This window comes from Vombatus ursinus, unplaced genomic scaffold (assembly GCF_900497805.2).
Source record: "Vombatus ursinus unplaced genomic scaffold, bare-nosed wombat genome assembly UNPS02014821.1, whole genome shotgun sequence".
In the NCBI taxonomy this organism is placed as follows: domain Eukaryota; kingdom Metazoa; phylum Chordata; class Mammalia; order Diprotodontia; family Vombatidae; genus Vombatus; species Vombatus ursinus.
Window position 1 is genome coordinate 47123791 of NW_020954599.1, and position 20255 is coordinate 47144045.

At 35.7% G+C, this 20255-nt stretch overlaps 1 protein-coding gene across 1 annotated transcript in view; it reads right to left on the minus strand.

The window, feature by feature from the left end:
• GALNTL6 (polypeptide N-acetylgalactosaminyltransferase like 6) overlaps positions 1 to 15325 on the minus strand; it is a 959075-nt gene extending 943750 nt beyond the window's left edge. Inside the window, exons 1-2 of the mRNA XM_027837462.1 lie at positions 15320 to 15325; positions 14621 to 14729 (exon numbers count right to left, since the gene is read on the minus strand). Of these exons, the coding sequence (XP_027693263.1) occupies positions 14621 to 14729; positions 15320 to 15325 (115 nt within the window). The remainder of the gene's footprint in view (positions 1 to 14620; positions 14730 to 15319) is intronic.
• Positions 15326 to 20255: the final 4930 nt, after the last annotated feature.

Consider the following 20255-nt stretch of genomic DNA (forward strand, 5'->3'; position numbering starts at 1 on the left):
CTTCTCCTCCTTGGCTTTTTGGACCTCTTTTGTCATTTGAGTTAGGGTATTTTTTAAGGTGTCATTTCCTTCAGTATTTTTTTGGGTTTCCTTTAGCAAGCTGTTGACTTGTTTTTCATGATTTTTTTGCATCACTCTCATTTCTCTTCCCAGTTTTTCCTCTACTTCTCTTACTTGTTTCTCAAACTCCTTTTTGAGCTCCTCCATGGCCTGGAAGTGATTCATATTCTTCTTGGAGGCTTTGGATGTGGGAACTTTGACTTTGTTGTCTTCTTCTGCTTGTATGTTTTGATCTTCTTTGTTACCAAAGAAAGATTCTATCGTCTGACTTTTTTTGGACCTTTGTTTGTTCATGATTCCAGCCAATTACTTGTGTTTTAAACTTTTTATTAAGGTAGGGGTCTGCTTCCATTGTGGAAAATGTACTGTCCCAAGCTTTAGGGGTATTGTGCAGCTGTTTTCAGAGATACTTCTAGAGACCTGTAAATTTTCAGTTCTTCCAAGGTGGTGTGATAAGGGGCAAAGTGTTTACTCCTTTCCTGGCCTGTACTCTAGTCTTTGAGTGACCACAAGCACTATTTTCTACCTTGGAACTGTGAGGAGAATTTCCTCTCTATGACCACTACAACCTCCACCACGCCAGCACTCCTCCTCACCCCAGGACTACCACCCAGAACTGTGACCCAGATCCAAGCATGGCAAAGCAAGAAAATCCTGCCTTAGCACCAGCAAAGAGATCCCTGTAATTCCCCTCTGATCAGCTACTCAATTCCCCCTCACTCTGTGGGCTGGAAGCTCTGGAAGCAGCTGCTGCCCTGGGGCCATGAGTGGGCACTGGATCTGGTACCTAGCTTGTCTCTCACCTCAGTCACAGACTTTTCCCATTGACCTTCTAAGTTGTCTTTGGCATTCATGGGTGGAGATGTCTGGAAAATGCCATAGCTGCCTGTGATTCAGCCCTCTGAGAGCTGCTTCAGGTTCTCTGAGGCCTGTTTTGCCTGTGTGCCCACAGCGACACTGTGCTCCTCTCCCTGCCTGGTGCAATATACCTTTCTGATCAACCATCCAGCCTGTCTCAGGCTGTAAATTTGTTTCACTCTGTCTTTTTGTGGTTTCTGCTCTTTTTGAATTTGCTTAGACCCATTTTTTACAGGTATTTGAAGCAATTTGGGGGAGAGCTCAAGCAAGTCACTGCTATTACTCCACCATCTTGGCTCCACCCCCAGTCTATTTTTCAAGGTGTTATTTTCTTCAGCATTTTTGGGGGGAGGTTTCCTTTAGCAAGTTGTTGACTTGCTTTTCGTGATTTTCTTGCATCACTTTCATTTTTCTTCCTAATTTTTCCTCTACTTCTCTTGTTTCTCAAACTCCTTTTTGAGCTCTTCCATGGCCTGGGACTGATTCATATTTTTCTTGGAGGCTTTGGATGTAGGAGCTTTGACTTTGTTGTCTTCTTCTGCTTGTATGTTTTTATCTTCTTTCTCACCAAATAAGATTCTATGGTCTGAGTTTGTTTCTTTTTTTGACACTGTTTGCTCATGTTTCTAGTCAATTACTTGACTATTAAACTTTTTGTTAAGGTAGGGGTCTGCTTCCAGTGTGGAGAATGTACGGTTCTAAACTTCAGGGGTTTTGTGTAGCTGTGTTCAGAGAAACTTTTAGGGACCTATAAATTTTCAGTTCTTTCAAGATCTTATGATCAAAGATGAGGTGTTTACTCCTTTTCTGGCCTGTGTTCAGGTCTGTGAGTGACCATGAGCACTTTTTTCTGCCTTGGAACTGTGAGGAGGATTCCCACTCCACTGCCACCACAAGTTCCTCCAGGCCCAGCACTCCTCCTCTCCCCAGGACTGCCACCTAGGACTGGGACACAGATCTGAGCATGGGCAATGCAAGAGAATCCTGCCTCAGCACCAGCAAAGAGATCCTTGAAATACCTCTCTGATCAGCCACTTAAGCCCCCCCTCCTTTTATGAGCCAAGAGCTCTGGAAGCAGCTGCTGTCCCAGCTCTGTACTGTGACTGTGGATGGATCATGATCCTTTCTCACCCAGGTCCACTGGACCTTTCCTACTGAACTTCTAAGTTGTCTTTGGCATTTTGGGGTTGAGAAATCTGTAAACTGCTACAGCTCCCCTTGATTCAGTCACGTGAGGCCTGCTCCAGGTTTGCTGAGGCCTAGTCTTTGCCTGCAGGGCCCATGCTGAACTGTACTCCTCTTCAAGTCCAGTGTAACAGACCTTTCCAATCAACTATCCAGGTTGCCTTGGTTTGGAAATTTGTTTCTCTCTTGGTTCTGCTGCTCAAGAATTTGTTTAGAGCCATTTTTTTTTACAGGTATTTGGAAGGGTTTGGGGGAGAGGTCAAGTAAGTCAGTGCTTTTCTCCACTATCTTGGCTTCATCCCCAATGAATATTTTTTTTCGTTAATTAGCTTTTGTACTTCCTTTCCATTTGGCCAATTCTACTTTTTGAGGAGTTGATTTCTTCAATGTGCTTTTTTTTTTAATTTGGCCAACTATATTTTTAAGGACTAGTTTTCTACCATAAATTTTTGTCCTTCCTTTTCCAAGCTGTTTACTCTTTCTTGCATACCTCTTATTTCTTTTCCCAATTTTCCTTCTACCTCTCTTATTTGACTTTTAAAATCCTTCTTGAGTTCTCCAAAAAGACTTTTTTGGCTTGACACCAGTTTGCATTCCTCTTTGAGGAATGGACCTTTGAGGTCCTATGAACTTGTGCTTTGATCTTTCCTTTCCTCATAATAAGAATTTATGGTCATTGTCTGTTTCTGCTTTCTGCTTATGGTGTTTATCTATTTCCTGGCTTTTATCGTTGAGCTCTTCTGCTGGAGTGCAGGTGGGTCACTGACCAAAGCTTCTTGTGCTGGGAGCCCAGGATCTGGTCACTGACTTTGTGTGCTGGGTCCTCAGGTTCTGGCACCTGGTGGTAGTAAGGTTCTGGCAGCTTACTGGTTGCTGAACTGGAATCCTAGTGTTGTTGTCTGGCATATGTTGACTTCAAGTGGGGTTTTTCTGCATTTCCCCAGGGCTACACTGAAGCTGTAATGGTCAGGGTGTTGGGGGTCTGGCTGCTGGAGTATGCCAGTTCGCATGGGCTGCTCTGAAGCACAGGGAGGTTTGGCTGCTGGAGGCTGCCTACCTGCTGGTTCACGTAGTGATTTTCCAACCTGGAGTCTACTGGTTCCCCTGGCTGTGCCAAGGCATGCAAGGGTCTGCCTGCTCTACCACCCTGGGGTTCAGGATCTCCTAGTAGGTTTGCTGAGGTGGTTTGCTGCTGGCTTGCTTGGAAATCTCCCATCCTGTACTGCTTCCCTTCCACTAGTGTGAGAGAGACCTTTCACAGTTAACCCCCAAGCCTCCTGAGCTAAAAAACTACTGTGCCTTGTCTTTCTGCTTGCTCTGCTGTTTCAGAATTTTCCCTGGGGTGATATTTTCTGGGTTTTTAGAGTTCAATAACACAGAGAGATAGCAACTTACTGCTTACTCCACCATCTTGTCTCCTAGGAGTGTCATGTGTTGGCACCTATTTTTTATTCATTCACATTCTCTTTACTCATTTACTCACCCCTTTAGAAAGTTTGTCTAAATTATTTCCACATCTTCAGGAAATCTCCTCCATTTTTAGAGAATTGTTGTGATGTATTAGAAAGAGTATTGCTTTTGAATTAAGGATAGATTTTTGTTTTACTCTCATCCCTCAGACTTCCTAGCTGTGCAAGCTACCTTATCTCCACACCCATCCATGTACTGATAAATGTTTAACTAGCTCTTCATGGGGAAAAAAAAGTGACACATACTTGTAAATTTAATCTGCATTGATAATATGTTACATATCACTTTTTAAAGTCTAGGTTATTAACAAAACAATAATTCAAACTCCATTTTGTAGCATTTGCTGATTTCTGGAAATGCTCACTATAAAAATTTAATTCAAAGTCCTTTTGAGTTTAGGCTGGATTCAATAGACCCTTAACTGTGCCTTGGTTTCCTTAAGTGTAATATAGGAATAATAATACGTCTAGTACTGATCTCAAATGAGAAAATGTATATATACAATATAATATATATATATATAATATACATATATATGCACACATTTATATGTATGTATATACATATATACATATATAGTATGTAGAAAAATTTAAGTGCTATCTACATTTCATCTTTTATTATTATTTCATCTTAATTGGTTTAATGATAAGGCATTCCTTGTCAGAATCGTTTTGATAATGAAGATGTGAGAAGAATGCTGGATTTGGAATCAGCAAATAAAATTTGAACTTCCACTCTACTACTTCCTGCCTTTGTGACATTGATCAAATAACTTCTTCCCCTCTGGACTTTAGTTTTCTCATCTTTAAATTAACTTGCACTCAACAACCTCTAAAGTCCTTTTTGCCTCTATAGCAATGGTCCTATGAACTACAATTATGTAAAACAATATTTGCGTCCTTTTTCTCCTTTCATATTTCTGAATGGCATGAAATATTGCAAAGGAATATTATAAGGTGAGGTAAACCAAAAGGGGCACTTTTATCTTATGCACATAGATTATCAAGTATTGAAAAATAGTTCTCCTTCGGAATTCTGTCTTGGAGTATGTCCCAGATTTAATTTCTTGGGAAATTTCTGATGAAAGCAAATTGAATTTGTTGGGAGTAAAGCAAATATGCCAGATGGCCAGGGTTATGATTTAGTTAAAGCATTAGAATATATTGTTGAATAAAGTTAGTGAAGCAATTAGTGTCATGAAAACCTGCCCTTGGGAAATTCTTATTTCCATGATATGAAGTGCAGTAAGGTTTAAAGACAAATAGCTAGTTGGAATTATTTTGTAAAAACCTTATTCCTTTGTATCTTTCAATACACTATACACTATATACATTGATTGCATCTTTGGAAATCTCAGGAAACATTAGTTCATTGCTATTTTCATATTGTCACATTGATAAAATTTTCCCTGGATATTTCTCATTCAAAGCTAATTTCTGCTAAATTTCTTCTATTATTATTAGTAGTAGTTGTTGTCGTTGTCATTGTCATAGAAGACGAAGAAGCAGAAGCAGAAGAAGAAGAAGAAGAAGAAGAAGAAGAAGAAGAAGAAGAAGAAGGAAAAAAGATAAAGTTCAACAGAATACACACACTTTGTGTTTGCATTATTATACTGTGTCTATCAAAGGAAAAATTTCATTAAAAGGTAATTTTTAAACAATTTTATTTCTTCCATCAAATATTCTAAATTATCTGTAAAAATATTATAACAATCTTTATTTTTTATACTTCTCTTCCTCCCTCCAGGTCCTCCTCACTTCTTGAGAAGGCAAGCAATTTGATATCTATTATACATATGAACTCATGCAAAACTTATTTCCATATTAGCCATGGTGCAAAAGAAAGCATAAACATAATAAAATAATAAAAATAAACTTTTTAAAAAGTATGTTTTAATCTGCATTCAGGGTTAATCAGTTCTCTCTTTGGAAGTGGATAACATTTTAATTTTTGGTCATGAGTCCTTTGGAATTGACTTGTATCACTGTTTTGATTAGAGTACTGAAGTCTATCACAGTTGATCATCTTTACAATATCACTTTTGCTGTTTAAATTGTTCTGGTTCTTCTCATTTCACTTTGCATGCATGCATATAAGTCTTTTTTAGGTTACTGAAATCATCCTGCTTCACATTTCTTATAGCATCATAAAATACCATCACAATCATAATCCACAACTTCAGCTATTCACCAATTGATGGGCACCTTCTCAATTTCCAATTCTTTGCCAACAGAAAAGAGCTGCTATAAATATTTTTGTACATATAGATCTCTTTTTTACCTTTTATTTGATCTCTTTCCTCTACAGGCTTAGTACTGGTATTGCTGAGTTAAAGGGTATAACAATGTTATAACTCTTTGGGCATAGTTTCAAATTGTTCTCCAAATTGGTAAGACTAGTTTACAACACTACCAACAGTACATTACTGTCCCAATTTTTCCACATTCCCTGTAGCATTTGTCATTTTCCTTTTGCATCATGTTAGCCAATCTATTAAGTATGACATGGTAATTCAGAGTTATTTTAATTTCTATTTCTCTAATGAGCAGTGATTCAGAGAAGTTTTTCTTGTTACTCTTGTTAGCTTTGATTTCTTCTGAAAACTGCCTGTTGATATTAGTTGACATTTATCAATTGGAGAATAGCTTGCATTTTTATAAATTTGGCTCAGTTTCATATATATTTGAGAACTGAGTCCTTTTCCAGAGAAACTTTGTGTACATTTTTTCCAGTTTCATGTTTTCTTTTTAATTTTTCTGCATTAGTTTTATTTGTTCAAAAGCTTTTTAATTTGATTCTGTTAAAAATTATTTATCTTACATCCCATGATCCTCTCTTTCTCTTGTGTGGTCATAAACTCTTCCCTTATCCATAGATCTGACAGGTGTATTTTCCATAATCCCCTAATTTACTCAGGATATCAACTTTTATTTCCAAATAATTTACTCATTTTGACCTTATTTTCATACATGGTTTGAGACGTTAGTCTCTGCCTACTTTCTGCCAAACTACTTTCCATTTTTTTTGTTTATTTTTCCATCAATTTTTGTCAAATGTTGAGTTCTTACCTTCAAAGTTTAGATGTTTGGGTTTATCAAAGACAAGATTACTGTGATCATTAATTACTGTTTAATGAGTAAGTAATATTTTCCACTGATTCAACACTCTATTTCTTAGCCATTATCAGATTATTTTGATGATTACTGCTTTGTAATATAGTCTGCAATCTGGAACTACCTTCCTTTAGGATGCTTTCCTTTAGGGTGCCTTCCTTTACATTTTTTTCACTGATTCTTTTGATATTCTTGACCTTTTGCTCTTCAAGATGATTTCTGTTATTATTTTTCCTAGTTCTACTTCTTTTGAAGTTTGATTGGTATGGAACAGAATAAGTAAATTAACTAAAGTAGGATTGTCATTTTTATCTATATTGGTTCAGCCTACCCAGGTACAAATAATATTTCTCCAACTGTCTAGATCTGTCTTTATTTTTGTGAAAAGCATTTTGTAAATTTGTTCATATGATCCCTGGGTTTTTCTTGGCAGTATAACTCCCAAGTATTTTATATTGTTTATCATTATTTTAAATGGAGTTTCTTTTTCTCTTGCTCTTCAGTTTATGATGACATTATACAGGAATACTGATGATTTGTGTGGGTTTTTTATATCTTTTTTATTTTATGTCCTTTATTTTGTATATTGCTCTCACCTCTACCATTTTTCCCTCCACTGTAAATTTTGCTGAAGTTGTTAATTGTTTTGAATGAGTTTCTTAGTTGATTCTCTAGGGTTCTCTAATTATACACTCAAATCCACAAAGAGTGATAGTTTTGTTTCCTCATTTTTAATTTTTATTCCTTCAATTTCTTTTTATTATATTATTATTATAGATAGCATTTCTATTATGATAGTTCTACCATCTAAAATGAAGAGCAAACATTAGCTGTAATGGGGAAAAATTTGAAGCTTTTCCTGTTAAGTGTAGTAAAATAACTCCTAATAATTGTCTTAATTACATCTTCATTGATGTTAAATTCACTTTTTTCATTTTCTGATACAGTTAATTTTATTTTCTTCTTTTGGTAAGTCAGATTAGCCAATTGTTTATGTATTTTATAGTTTTTTCATAAAACCAGCTTCTAATTTTTATTATATTGCTTTAATTTTTTTTCTTTCAATTGTATTAATGTCTCATTTGATTTTCAGGATTCCCATTTTGGTGTTTAATTAGGGATTTTTAATTTTCTCTTTATCTAGTTGTTTTTAGTTGCATCCCAATTCATTGATCTTCTCTCTCTCTCCTTTATTGAAGTACAAATTTAGAGATAACATCAGGGTCTTTTCCAATGAGTCTTATTTTCTCATTTTTGCTCAGTTTCCAATTAACTTTTAATCTGTGCTTCCACAGCCCATTATCAGATGTAATTTTTATTGAATTGTGGTCTGAAAAGGATGCATTTAATATTTCTGCTTTTCTGAATTTGGTTATGAGGTTTTTAGAGCCCTAATACATGATAAGTTCTGGTGAAGGTACCAAGTACAGCTTAGAAAAACGTATATTCTTTCTGTTCAGTTTTCTCCAGAGGTCTAGCATACCTAACTTTTCTAAGGTTTTATTCATCTCTTTGACTTCTTTCTTATTTATTTTATAGTTAGATTTTTTTAATCTTTATTTTAGACTTGAATAGTAAAACTTAGATACATAGTAAGAAAAGAAAAAATAAATATTATAAACTAAATATAAAATAAGAAAAAATGTCATGTGCACAGCAGAATGTGAGAGGATTAAAAATATATGGCAATAAATTTCCATTTCGAGAAAGCCTATTTATTAAATACTGCACTTTGTGTTAAAAGCTCTTTTGTCTTTTCTTTGCTTCCTTGTAGGTTTTCTTTCATTGGCTACTGTACACTTTTTACTTCTATCTTTTTCCCCTTCCACCCTCTTCCTCACCCCCTCAGGCTACAATTAAATGTGTATATATTTATATACTGATATAGATATAAATATACACACACATACATCCATATAAAATATATATTTTCTCTTACAGATTCTACTCCTAATCTTTGATTTTATATTTGTGCATATCTCTTATTTCCTATCCTTCTTGATTCCTCTACTTTACTTCTACTGCTACTTCACCCTTTTTTTACTTAACCTACCCCACTCCAAAGATCCCTCTCTTATCCTCCCATTCCTAATTAATCTAAACACCATTTTTTATTCCCCTTTAACCTATTCCCTCACCCTCCCCTCTGAAGAACTCTCTCTTATCTTCTCCCCCTTACTGCCCTTTTAGTGCTTCATTTCTTTTTAAATTTAGAAGACTTTTATACATGCATACATGTATATGTATATGCATGTATATGTATATGCATATATATATGTGTATGTATATACATATATACATATGTACACACACAAAATGTTCTTTCCCCTTGAACCCATTCCCTGTGAAAGTGGGTTCCCAGAACTACCAACCCTTGTCCTCCATGTAATTCCTCTGTGTCAGTTCTTCTTCTCACATCTCACTTGCCTAAGATAATTACTCTTTTTAGCTGTTCCTGAACAGTTTTACTTCTTGAAGTCATATCATGCTTAGGTCATCCTCAATTTTTCTTGTGAACTACCAGTTGCTAATAACAATCTTAGATATACTTTTTTACATTTTACATACATAGAAAGTAAACAGTTTGTCCTTATTGAGTCCCTTATAATTAGTCTTTATATTTCTCTTGGCTCTAGTATGTCAAATCTTCTATTAAGTTCAGTTTTTTTTTTTAACAAAGTCCTGAAAGTCTAACAATTAACTAAATGTCCATTTTTTTATCATTCAGGATTATGGTTAGCTTCACTGAGTATGAGATTTTTGGCCCAGAACCCTATTTCTTTTGCTCTTTGATATATATAGTGTTCTAAGATGTGCAGTCTTTTAGTGTTGCCACTGCTAAGTCTTATGTTATTCTCTCAATGTAAATAAGAAGTTATATATATACATATATATATTTGTTTATTTATACATATGAACTATATATATATATATATATATATATATATATATATATGAATTTTATACAGCAACTTTGGGCAGAAATACTTTTCCTATAAAAAGAAAATAGCAATTGTATCACCAAAGAATTTTAAAACGTTTTGCTGAACACTATGTTCTTATCAACCAACAAGTCCTGTACAAGAGGTTTCCAGACCACTTTCATTTAAAAAGAAAAGAAAAAAATCTTTTGTGAAGTATCTATTATTTGCAAAGTAGGATAGCCCCTGAGGAAGATGCCACAATAAATAATAAATGATACTTACCCTCAAGGAGTTTAAAACCTAGTAGTTCATGTTTTGTTTTCTTTTGTTTTTTAGCATTTCATATTTTTCTAAAAAATAGATGAGATTAAAAACTAAATGTCTAGTGTACCAATAAAATAATTTTAAGATACTGAATATTGCATATTCTTTGACCAAAAATATGACCTAGATAAAGCAACACATACACTATTTGCATATGTGAATCTGATACATGGAATGGTTAAGCATTATAAGCATTTAGAAAACTAACTTGAGAATTGAATTAATGGAACCTTTCTCTTCACCAACAAAACACAATAAAAGAAATGGAGTCCCAATAACTTTTGATATTAAAAATATTCATGACTACTGGGTCTGATTCTAGTTGGTTTTTTTTTGTGGCACCTAGTAGGTCCTTAATAAATATTTGTGATTGATTAATTCCCTTTTCTCTTGTTATTGGGAAAGGAAGATGGGAAACTATTTTAAAATGCCTCACCCAGTGCAACTAGGTGGCACAGTGGATAGAGCACCGGCCCTGGAGTCAGAAGGACGTGAGTTCAAATGTGATCTCAAACACTTGACGCTTACTAGCTGTGTGACCCTGGTGAAGTCACTTAACCCTGATTGCTTCACCAAAAAGCAAAAAATAAAATGCCTCATCCAACATCTGTTATTGATGTTAGTCCAATAAAGTCAACATGCATTTATTTAAGTATTCATTTTGTGCCAGGAACTATGCTAAGCACTAGTAACATAAAACAAGGCAAAAATAGTCCTTGTCTACAAGGATCTCATATTCCAATATGGGAGACAGCATGCAAGTAACTATGCACAAACAATATATACAGGCTAAATTAGAGGTAATCTCAGAGGGCAGGTTCTAGTTTGAAGAAGGATCTGGGAAGGCTTCTTGCAGAAGGTATAATTTTATATAATATTTGAAAGAAGCAAGGGAAGAGAGGAGATAGAGACAAGCTGTTGAAAACATAGTAGAAAAGGAAAAGGAGACAAGAATTACTTTCTCTTCTATTAATAGTTTTCTTTGGTTCACCAAAAAATAAATACAAAGATTTTGTTACATTCTACACCCCAGATAATATACTTAGTAAATATCATTGTGAATACTGGGACAAAATCCAAACTTTTGTCACCTATTAACTAGTTTTACAAGGAAACAAAAATTCAAGGAAGCTAAGGATTAAGGACATCCATAACTAAGGTCATACTCATCTCAAAAGCAGAGAAAAGAAGTTAGTACTTTTAACATGTTTTATTCTCTTTGTCATCTGATTAAGGTCTCGTGGGTTCCGTTTCATTTTTAATATATGAGATTTTGATCTTAGTGAAGTTGAAGAGAGAGGTAAGATAAGGACTCATGTGAAGAAATTACCTCAGATGGTTTTCCTTTGTGAAGCAATAGGATATTCACACTGAGACTGACAGCCTGTCTTTTTTTTTTTTAAGAGGAAAGTGACTAACCTTAAAGTCCCCCTATTGGTCCTCCTGATCCTCCCTTACCCCCTATCATGAGCTCTGTCTGATGGTAGAGGGTGGCACAGGGCAAGACAGGGACAGGGACAGACCAGTTGACTTTTTAAAAGGGGAATCATGGACTCAAACCTTGAAAAGGCTAGTTTCACCATGTTTATCTATATTTGTGTAAGGAGATGAAATACCAAGGATAGGCAGAGGAATGAGAGACAAAAGAACAAAAAAGAAGGAAACATTGGAGGAAGGAAGGAAAAATTATCAAACTCTGGCTATATTTACATTTTCTTTGAAGGACAGGGCTCTATTTACTCCTATAAAATGTTTTTAAAGGTATTTTATAATTTTCTTCTTTATCTTATTTGTTATTTCAAAACAAAGATAACTAATAAATGTACATTTAATTTAAACACACATTTAATTAATTGCACTAGCAGTAATGTATTGGATTTTGAATAAGAAGATGGGTTTGAATCCTGGCTTTGCCATTTAATACCTGTGTGACCTTTGGTGGGCCTCATTCCTGTAGTTCATTACTTCTTCACTTTGCAGTCTGGATCCCAATCACCCCATTCTACAGAAATGGCTTTGTTTAGCATTACCAATGAACTTTATTCCCCTATCATTTCCAATTACAAGAGAGTCTGTATTTGGAATAGGCTGAATTTAGATAGGAAAAAATGCTTCTTTATTTTCACTAACTAGTAACTGAAATTTAACATTTTTTCTTTAATATACATATATACATACATTTACATATATATATATATATTTCTGAGAAACAACTCGTAGACTTAACCAGATTATCAGAAGGGTCCATGAAACCATCAAAAACATGAAGGATCTCTGATATAGTCCAAATCCGTCATTTTACAGATGATGAAACTGAATCATAGTGTGGTTGTGACTTGCCCATAAGAGCTGAGATTAAAATCTAGTTCCTCTGACTGCAGATTAATTGCTCTCATATACTTCACAGAAGATAGAATTACCTCTCTCCTGGATCTGGGGTATAGTCTTTGCTCTACCTCTAATATCTTTACATGAACTAGGACAAACTACTTGACTAATTTGTGAATGAAAATTTAGATGAGTTGACAGTCAACTTTGATGATACAAAGCTGGAAAAATAGCTAATACAATGGATGGCAGAATCAAGATTCAAAATGCCCTTGAAAGGCTAGAATTTATTTTAATACTAAAAAGTTAAAATTTAACATAAATGATTGTCAAGTCCTACATATAGGCTCAATGGTATTAGGCCCTGATAGCAATTCGTGTGACAAAGACCCCCTGAAATTTATCTATGACCCAGGAGTCCATGTACCCTAGGTTGAGACCTGAAGGCTTTAGTTGGCAATGAATTCAATGTATCCAATAGTGTTACATATCTGAAAAGAAAGCTAGTAGAATCTCAGACTACATCTAAAAAGGTGAATCAATAATCTCACCTTTTGCCATGGTGACATCAACTGTAGCATTTGGTTAATCACTGACTTATAACTGCCCAACCATATTTTTTTTTTATATTTTACATTTAGTGGTCACTCCAAAACAGTGATCCTCAGTAAAAGTTTGCTTACCTCCTTTCCTTTCAGTTGCTAAAGGTTACTAAATATCCTTTCTCCCATAGTCCTTGTTCGCCTCAAACCATTGCTACCTAACACATGTGATCTGTTCCTAATCTTACTCCAGAGGCAGTACGAGGTAGAGTCTCAATTTAACCAATATTTTAAAATATTTACTATGTGCAAGATACTGTACTAAATACAAAGATTTCAGATCATATTGTTTTTGTCCTCATGTCCTTGCATTCTTTGGACTAGAGGCAGTCTAGTTTTATCCTTTGGATTTACAGCTAAAGTAACTGGGTCAAGTGGGAAGGCCTTAAACAATTTTCCCAAGGACACACAGATAGTGAATATTAGAGGCAGAATTTAAACCAAATTCCAAGGTTTTTTGATTCTAGGGACTGTGACTTGGCCATTGAATCAAGCTGCTCACTACAGGAATTAATAACATGGATACAGGCGACTGAAAGTATATGGTAATGTAGAGCATTACTGCCCAATGTCTGAGGCAGGATTTGAACCAAGGTCCATATGCACTGTAAGTCTGGTACAGTATCCACAAGGCTTCTTAAACTTTTTACACTTACAGTTCAACCCACAGTTTAAGAAGCTTGGCTACTATATCACTTTACTTCCTAATAAATCATTATAAATAAATCATAATGGAGGACTGTATATTATACCATACTTGAAGAGACAATAAATGACAGAACCAATGGAAAATTGTCCAGAGTTAGGAAGTCTTTAACATCTATCCCTGTCACATAATGGTTTGGTGGCCTTAGCCAAGTTACTTAACCTCTTAGCGCTATAGGTAACTAAACAACTATCAAGAGCAGAACAACGGCTTATCTGCATTGGTAGAAGTTTCCTCACTGGAAGACTGCAACATCACTGAAAACACAGGTCTAGCTAAGAGAAATTATATAGAGAAAACATACCACACAGAGGAAACAACTTGGAATCAAAAGGTTTACGAGGCAATTCTCCAAAATATTAGTTGTGTGAATTTGAGTAAATGATCTGTACTTTCTCGGCATCAAATTTCTCATTTGTAAAGAGTTAGCACAGTGTCAGGACAGCTAGGTAGCAGAGTGGATAAAGTGCAGATCCTGGAGGCAGGAAGACTCATCGTTCTGAATTTAGGTCTGGCCTCAGACACTTAATAACTGTGTGACCCTGGGCAAGTCCCTTAATCCTGTTTCTCAGTTTCCTCATCTATAAAATGAGCTGGAGAAGGAAATGACAAAATGCTACAGTATCTTTGCCACAAAAACCCCAAATGAGGTCACAAGAAGTTGGAAATGACAGAAAATGATTGAACAACAGCACAATGTCTGGATCATAATAAACATTTAGTAAAAATGCTAGTTGATCAACTTATTGAAAAGATTGGACTAACTGACTTTTGAAGTTCATTCATATTCTATCATTCTGAGATTCTATAGGTATATAGATTATGAAGACTTTGTGGCAAGTATCATATGACCATTTCTATATATATTTATCACTACTCTCTGAAACTTTAGCAAGCCTATTTCTATCTGCCATTGCCTTTGACTATCCCCTTAAGGCATATCTCAATGTATGCCAAATGACTACTTGGATTAGTTAACCTTAAAGCGAAAAAAAAAAAAAAAAGGAATAGGTAACGCATCATTTTGGCTCACTCAGAGTTTCTTACCTGAACGCAGCGCATCTTTTTGAATGCTTCCATAGTCATGCCAATCTTTTCTTTTCAAACCATCTGTCCATGTATAGAGCTGTCCATCTCCTAGGCCCAGTGGAAATGTCTGTGGAAAAGTATAACTATTTAGGATATAACAATGAAGAATTTATGATAAATTGTCCATTTGTTGTATTTTTAAAATGCTCAATATTCCATGTTTATTACAATGAAATATTACTATCATTGAAAAGAATAATAATTTATTTTTAATGAATTTGAGTTTTCAAATAGCAACGTTTCCCAACGTCTACCTGATTGTATCTTTGAATTCAATTGTTTCCTACAACCTTTCTAAAGTACAATTTATGTCGTCTGTTAAGGAAAAAAAAAATAAGATTTTACTTTTGAGTTTGTACATTCTTTTGTCGTTGTTGTTGTTCTGTTATTTCAGTCATGTCCAAAACTTCATGACTCCATTTGAGGTTTTCTTGGCAAAGATGCATTCTATTATACATTTTACTGAGGGAATCAAGTGATATAATATGTACACATATAAATAAATACTAAATATGTAGAAAGTAATGGAAAGCATTTTCAAGAAGGTGAGGGCATTATAAATAACTTGGAAATAAGAAAAAGCCTCAGTTAGGAGGTGGCAACTGAGCTATACTTTGAAGGGAGCTTTGAGGAAGAGGTAAGGAGGGAATGCATTGCCAACATCGGGAAACCACTTATGCAAAGGCAAAGAGGTGGAAGATGCACTACTGCATGTGGAGAAGAGCTAGGCCTATTTGACTTCAATGGTGAATGTAAAAAGGAAAATAGTATAAAATAAAACTGGAAGAGAGCTAGATTTTCTTAACCATAAAAATTATTTAAATCTTTTGGGCTTTAGAATGGAAGATTTATTAGTCACTCTCCATATGTCAAGGACTATACTAAGTACTGATTAAACAAATACAAAACAACCACCACCACCACCACAACAACAACAAAAGAAAAAAACAGAAAAAGCAGACTATGTTTGCAAGGCCTTACATTCCAATAGGAGGTGAGAATACATAGAGGGGAATGATAGTGAAGGATGAGGTGAAAGGTATGCTGAATGGAACCATAGAACAATATAATGATGTGTCCTTCCCAATAGCCATGGTTGCATTAAAATACTAATATGATTAGTTCCCAGAGTGAGAGGGGGAAAGCAGGGAGTATGGGAAAAAAAGTGATCAAAATTAAAAAAAAAGAAATTGATTTTCTATATATACTTGTAATGTCTATTCTGTGTACAAGACAATGTTTTCATTGATGATAAGAAAATTAAACATTTTCTTATCCTGGGGGAAACTATAATCACACATTTTAAAGAATAATCAAGGTAAATAAAAATAGAAACACAAATCAAATATTCCCCAAAATCTTCTCCATTCTCCCAATATATTCATTCTGTGGGAACTATCACAGTTTTAATCTTAATGCCTTCCTTTTGAGACTTACCCCCAATTTAGGGTGTATATATCTCATTTGTTTATGAGTGTTTACATGTTGTCTCTCCCATTAAACTGTGGCTTCCTCAAGACTGTTTTTTTTTTTATCTTTCTTTGTATTCCCATCTATTATCACAATGCCTGGCACACACTTAAGAAGGGCTAGTTCATTGACCACTGCTTCATTACAATGTAGAGATGACAATGAATTCTCAAAGTCTATGAAAAGAAATATTTGCTTTCATTTATTCTCACCAGATTTTGAGCTAAGACATGGAGGTAGAATGAGCATCTGTCATCTGAGGTTCAGCCTTTGGAGACACTGAATCCAAGGTTGGCCTGAGTGTGATGAATATTTTGGCCAAAGCCATTCTCTACAACTTCCTGTGAAGTTTTAAAGGTGTTATGATCTGTGACAGTGGTTGTAGGACTAATATAAACTTAGTTTGTTGATTTATTGAAAACATCAAAAAAGGAAGACATACTATTTATTTTTAAATGAAGCAAACATCAAAATAAGAAGTAATTTAGACACTAATAATTTTAAAAGCAGCCCTCTGGTTGGTTTCCTAACTCACTTCACTCCATGTTCTAGTCCATCCTACATTAAGTTGTTGAAGTGATCTTCCTAAAGTATAGGCCTGACCTGACTCTTTATTCAATAAACTCAATTGTATCCCTATTACTTCTGGGATTAAAAATAAAATCATCCCTACCTTTCCAGTCTTCTTATTTCACCTCTATATTCCTCAGTTCAATCAACTATAAAATGGGAACAATAAGAACATCTACCTCCTAAGGGTAGTTGTGAGGATTGAATGAGCTAATATTTGTAAAGCACTTAGCAGAGTTCCCAGCACATGTCAGGTGCTTAATAAATGTTTGTTCCTTTAACTTTAGCATGCAACTTTGTGAGCTTTGAAAAGTTTTGATAGTGGGCCAACAAGGTCCAGTGCTGGAAGTTCTTGCTAGAGACTGTAAAAAGCCAAGCTTTTTAAGGAGTAAAGCCCCAAGTGCTCTTCTTTATTCCACATAGTAGTGGATTGAAGGCAGCCAAGAGTAAATGAATTGTTCATTGGCTATGACATATTCTGAAGTACATTTGATGGCATAGCACAGAATGTATCCTTGAGTATTGGAAAGTAATGTTTGTACTTCACTACCAACTACATCTTTTCAGTAAATTAGATTTGAAGAAGCCAAATGATATTCATTGGTTAAATGAAACTGGAGTGCTAAGTGCTGGTTAGATCATATTGAGTAGGTATTATCTGGCACTGTCTATTGACATAGGAGAGAAAACAGTGGAATGCGGGCTAGATTGTATAATTTTAGAAAGAAAACATTTGCCCTCTGGGAATACCTCTAGAACTTTGAAGGGAAGATGGAACTGGTCTTTCTTTGAGGAAATTCAATTGTTCATTTAAAATGATAGTTAAGATAGAAGCCTAGAGATTATAATAGCTGCATAGAAAAAAAAAACCTAAATCATATACTAATTTATTGGTAGTTAAAAAAAACCAAAGCAATCATCCCTATAAACTACTTATTCTTTAGCATCACAGGGGAAAAATCAAATCTTCCTCAGGGATTAAATGTTGTTTTGCTGCTGAATCCAGACATTTTTGTTTAGCAAAGCTACCACTTAACCTTTACCATAAAATTTCTGGGCTAGGTTGTTTGCAACAGGAAGTCACTATCATACTCCTTACCTGCCATCCTTGTAAAATGTCTATATTTGTAATACACAGAAAACATAAAATCTGTTCATTTGACTAACATTTTTTTCCTCCTCTATGACATTAAAAATTGTATACAGAGTATAGACTTCTAGGAGCCAAGATGGAAGAGTAATCATTAAATTGCTGTAACTCTTCTATATTTACTTCCAAATAGCCATAAAATATCTCCCCAGAATAAATCCTGGAACAGTGGAGCCAGTAGGAAGGTGGAATTCAGTGGTCTTTTAGCCTGGGAGACTTGGAGAATCAGCAATAAAGGTGTGTCTCACTCAGGTAAAAAGGGGAGTGCACTCCAGGACAGGAAGCATCCAACAAGCCCCACCTTGGCAAACCAGTGGGTGATCTTGAGTCTCAGTGTGGTGGAGCAGGCAAATGCCACCAGGATGCCCCATGTGCCTCAGTATAGCCAGGGGAACCAGTAGACTCCAACTTAGAGAACCACCACATACTTAAGCATAGCCAGAGGCAAACAGGTGGTCCAGCAGCATGACCTCCACATACTTCAGCACAGCCCAGGGGAAAACAGGCACCAACCAGTGGCCAGGCAGACCTCCGTGGTCTTCAGTGTAGCACCGTGGAAACCCAGAAAAACACGAGTGGGCCTCAGAACCTGTCAGAAACTAGCACTAGGACCCTAGCTCAGCACCAGGTAAACTGCCAGACACCTCCAGCAGCACCAGCCACCTCCTCAACACAGCCCCAGATATGAGAGTACCCTATGAGCCTCAGGGCAACATCAGTGTAGCACCAGATAAATAGCCAGGGCTTACGGCCACTGACAAAAGAAGCCTAAGACAGAGCCCATTCTATGCTGGGAGCAGAGATCAAATTTACAAGAAAGGAAGAAGGCCCCACAAAAAGATGAGCACAAAGCAACAAAAAAAAATATCTGACCATAGAAAGTTATTATGGTGACAGGAAGACCAAGACACAAACTCAGAAGAGAACAACAATGTCAAAACACCTATGGGTAAAACTGCAAAGGAAAATAAGAAGCTATTTCAAGCCCACAAAGAACTTATGGAACACCTCAAAAAGGAGCTTAAAATCACATAAGAGAGGTAGAATAAAGTTGAGGAATGAAATGAGAGTGATACAAGAGAATTATGAAGAGTCAACAGCTTGAGAAAAGAAAACAACTGCTTAAAAAGTAAAATTGGTCAAATGGAAAAAGAGATACAAAAATCCACTGAAGAAAACAACTCCTTAAAAAGTACAATTAGCCAAATGGAAAAGAAAGTATTAAAAACTAATTGAGGAAAACAACACCTTAAAAGTTAGAATTGGGCAAGTGGAAGCTAATGACTCTATGAGATGATAAGAATCAGTCAAACAAAATCAAAAGAATTGAAAAAAATAGAAAAAAAATGTAAAAAACCTCATGGAAAAAACAACTGACCTGGAAAATAAATCCAGGAGGGACAATATCAGAATCACTGGACTACCTGAAAGCCATCATCAAAAAAAGGACCTGTACGGCATCTTTCAAAAAATTATCAAAGAAAACTGCCCTGATGTCCTGAAACCAAAGGGCAAAATAGGCTTTAAAGAATCCCACCAATCACTTCAGGAAAGAGATCCCAAAATAAAGACTCCAAGGCACATTATAGACAAATTTCAGAAATATTAGGTCAATAAAACAAAACAAAACAAAACACTACAAGTGGCCAGAAAGAAACAATTCAAATATTGAGAATTCACAATCAGGATTACACAGGACTTGGTAGCTGCAACATTAAAGGATCAGAGTTGAGGGAACATCACATTCTGGAAGGCAAAGGAGTTAGAACTATAACCAAGAGTCACTTACACAGCAAAATTAAGCATAACACTTCAAGAGGGAAAATAGTCATTCGATGAAATAGAGGGAATTCAAACTTTCATAAGGAAAAGACCAGATACAAGCCAAAAATTTGACCTCCATAGAGGTCATAGAAAGGTAAAAGGGGAAAAAGAAAACATAAGGGATTCAATGGAGCTAGACTATGACGGTATTTGTAATTCTTTAAAATTGTATCACTAGGGGCAGCTAGGTGGCACAGTGGATAGAGGTTTTGAAGTCAGGCCTTGAAGTCAGGAGGACCTGAGTTCAAATCCAGTCTCAGACACACAACACACAACACTTACTAGCTGTGTGACACTGCACAAGTCACTTAACCCTGACTGCCCAGCAAAAAGCAAAAAAAAAAAATTGTATCATTAATAGTACAGATGGAAGGAATATACATAGACAGAGGGTACAGGTGTAAAGTGAATTGTAGGGAATGACATTAAAAAAAGCAAGGGATGAGAAACAGGAGTGCAATGGGTGCAGAGGGAAGGGAGAGGAGGAATGGGGTCAATTATTGCATATGAAGAGGCTTTAAGGACCTATTACAATGGAGGGGAAAATGGAAGGGTGGGTGATGAGCATCTCTTGAACCT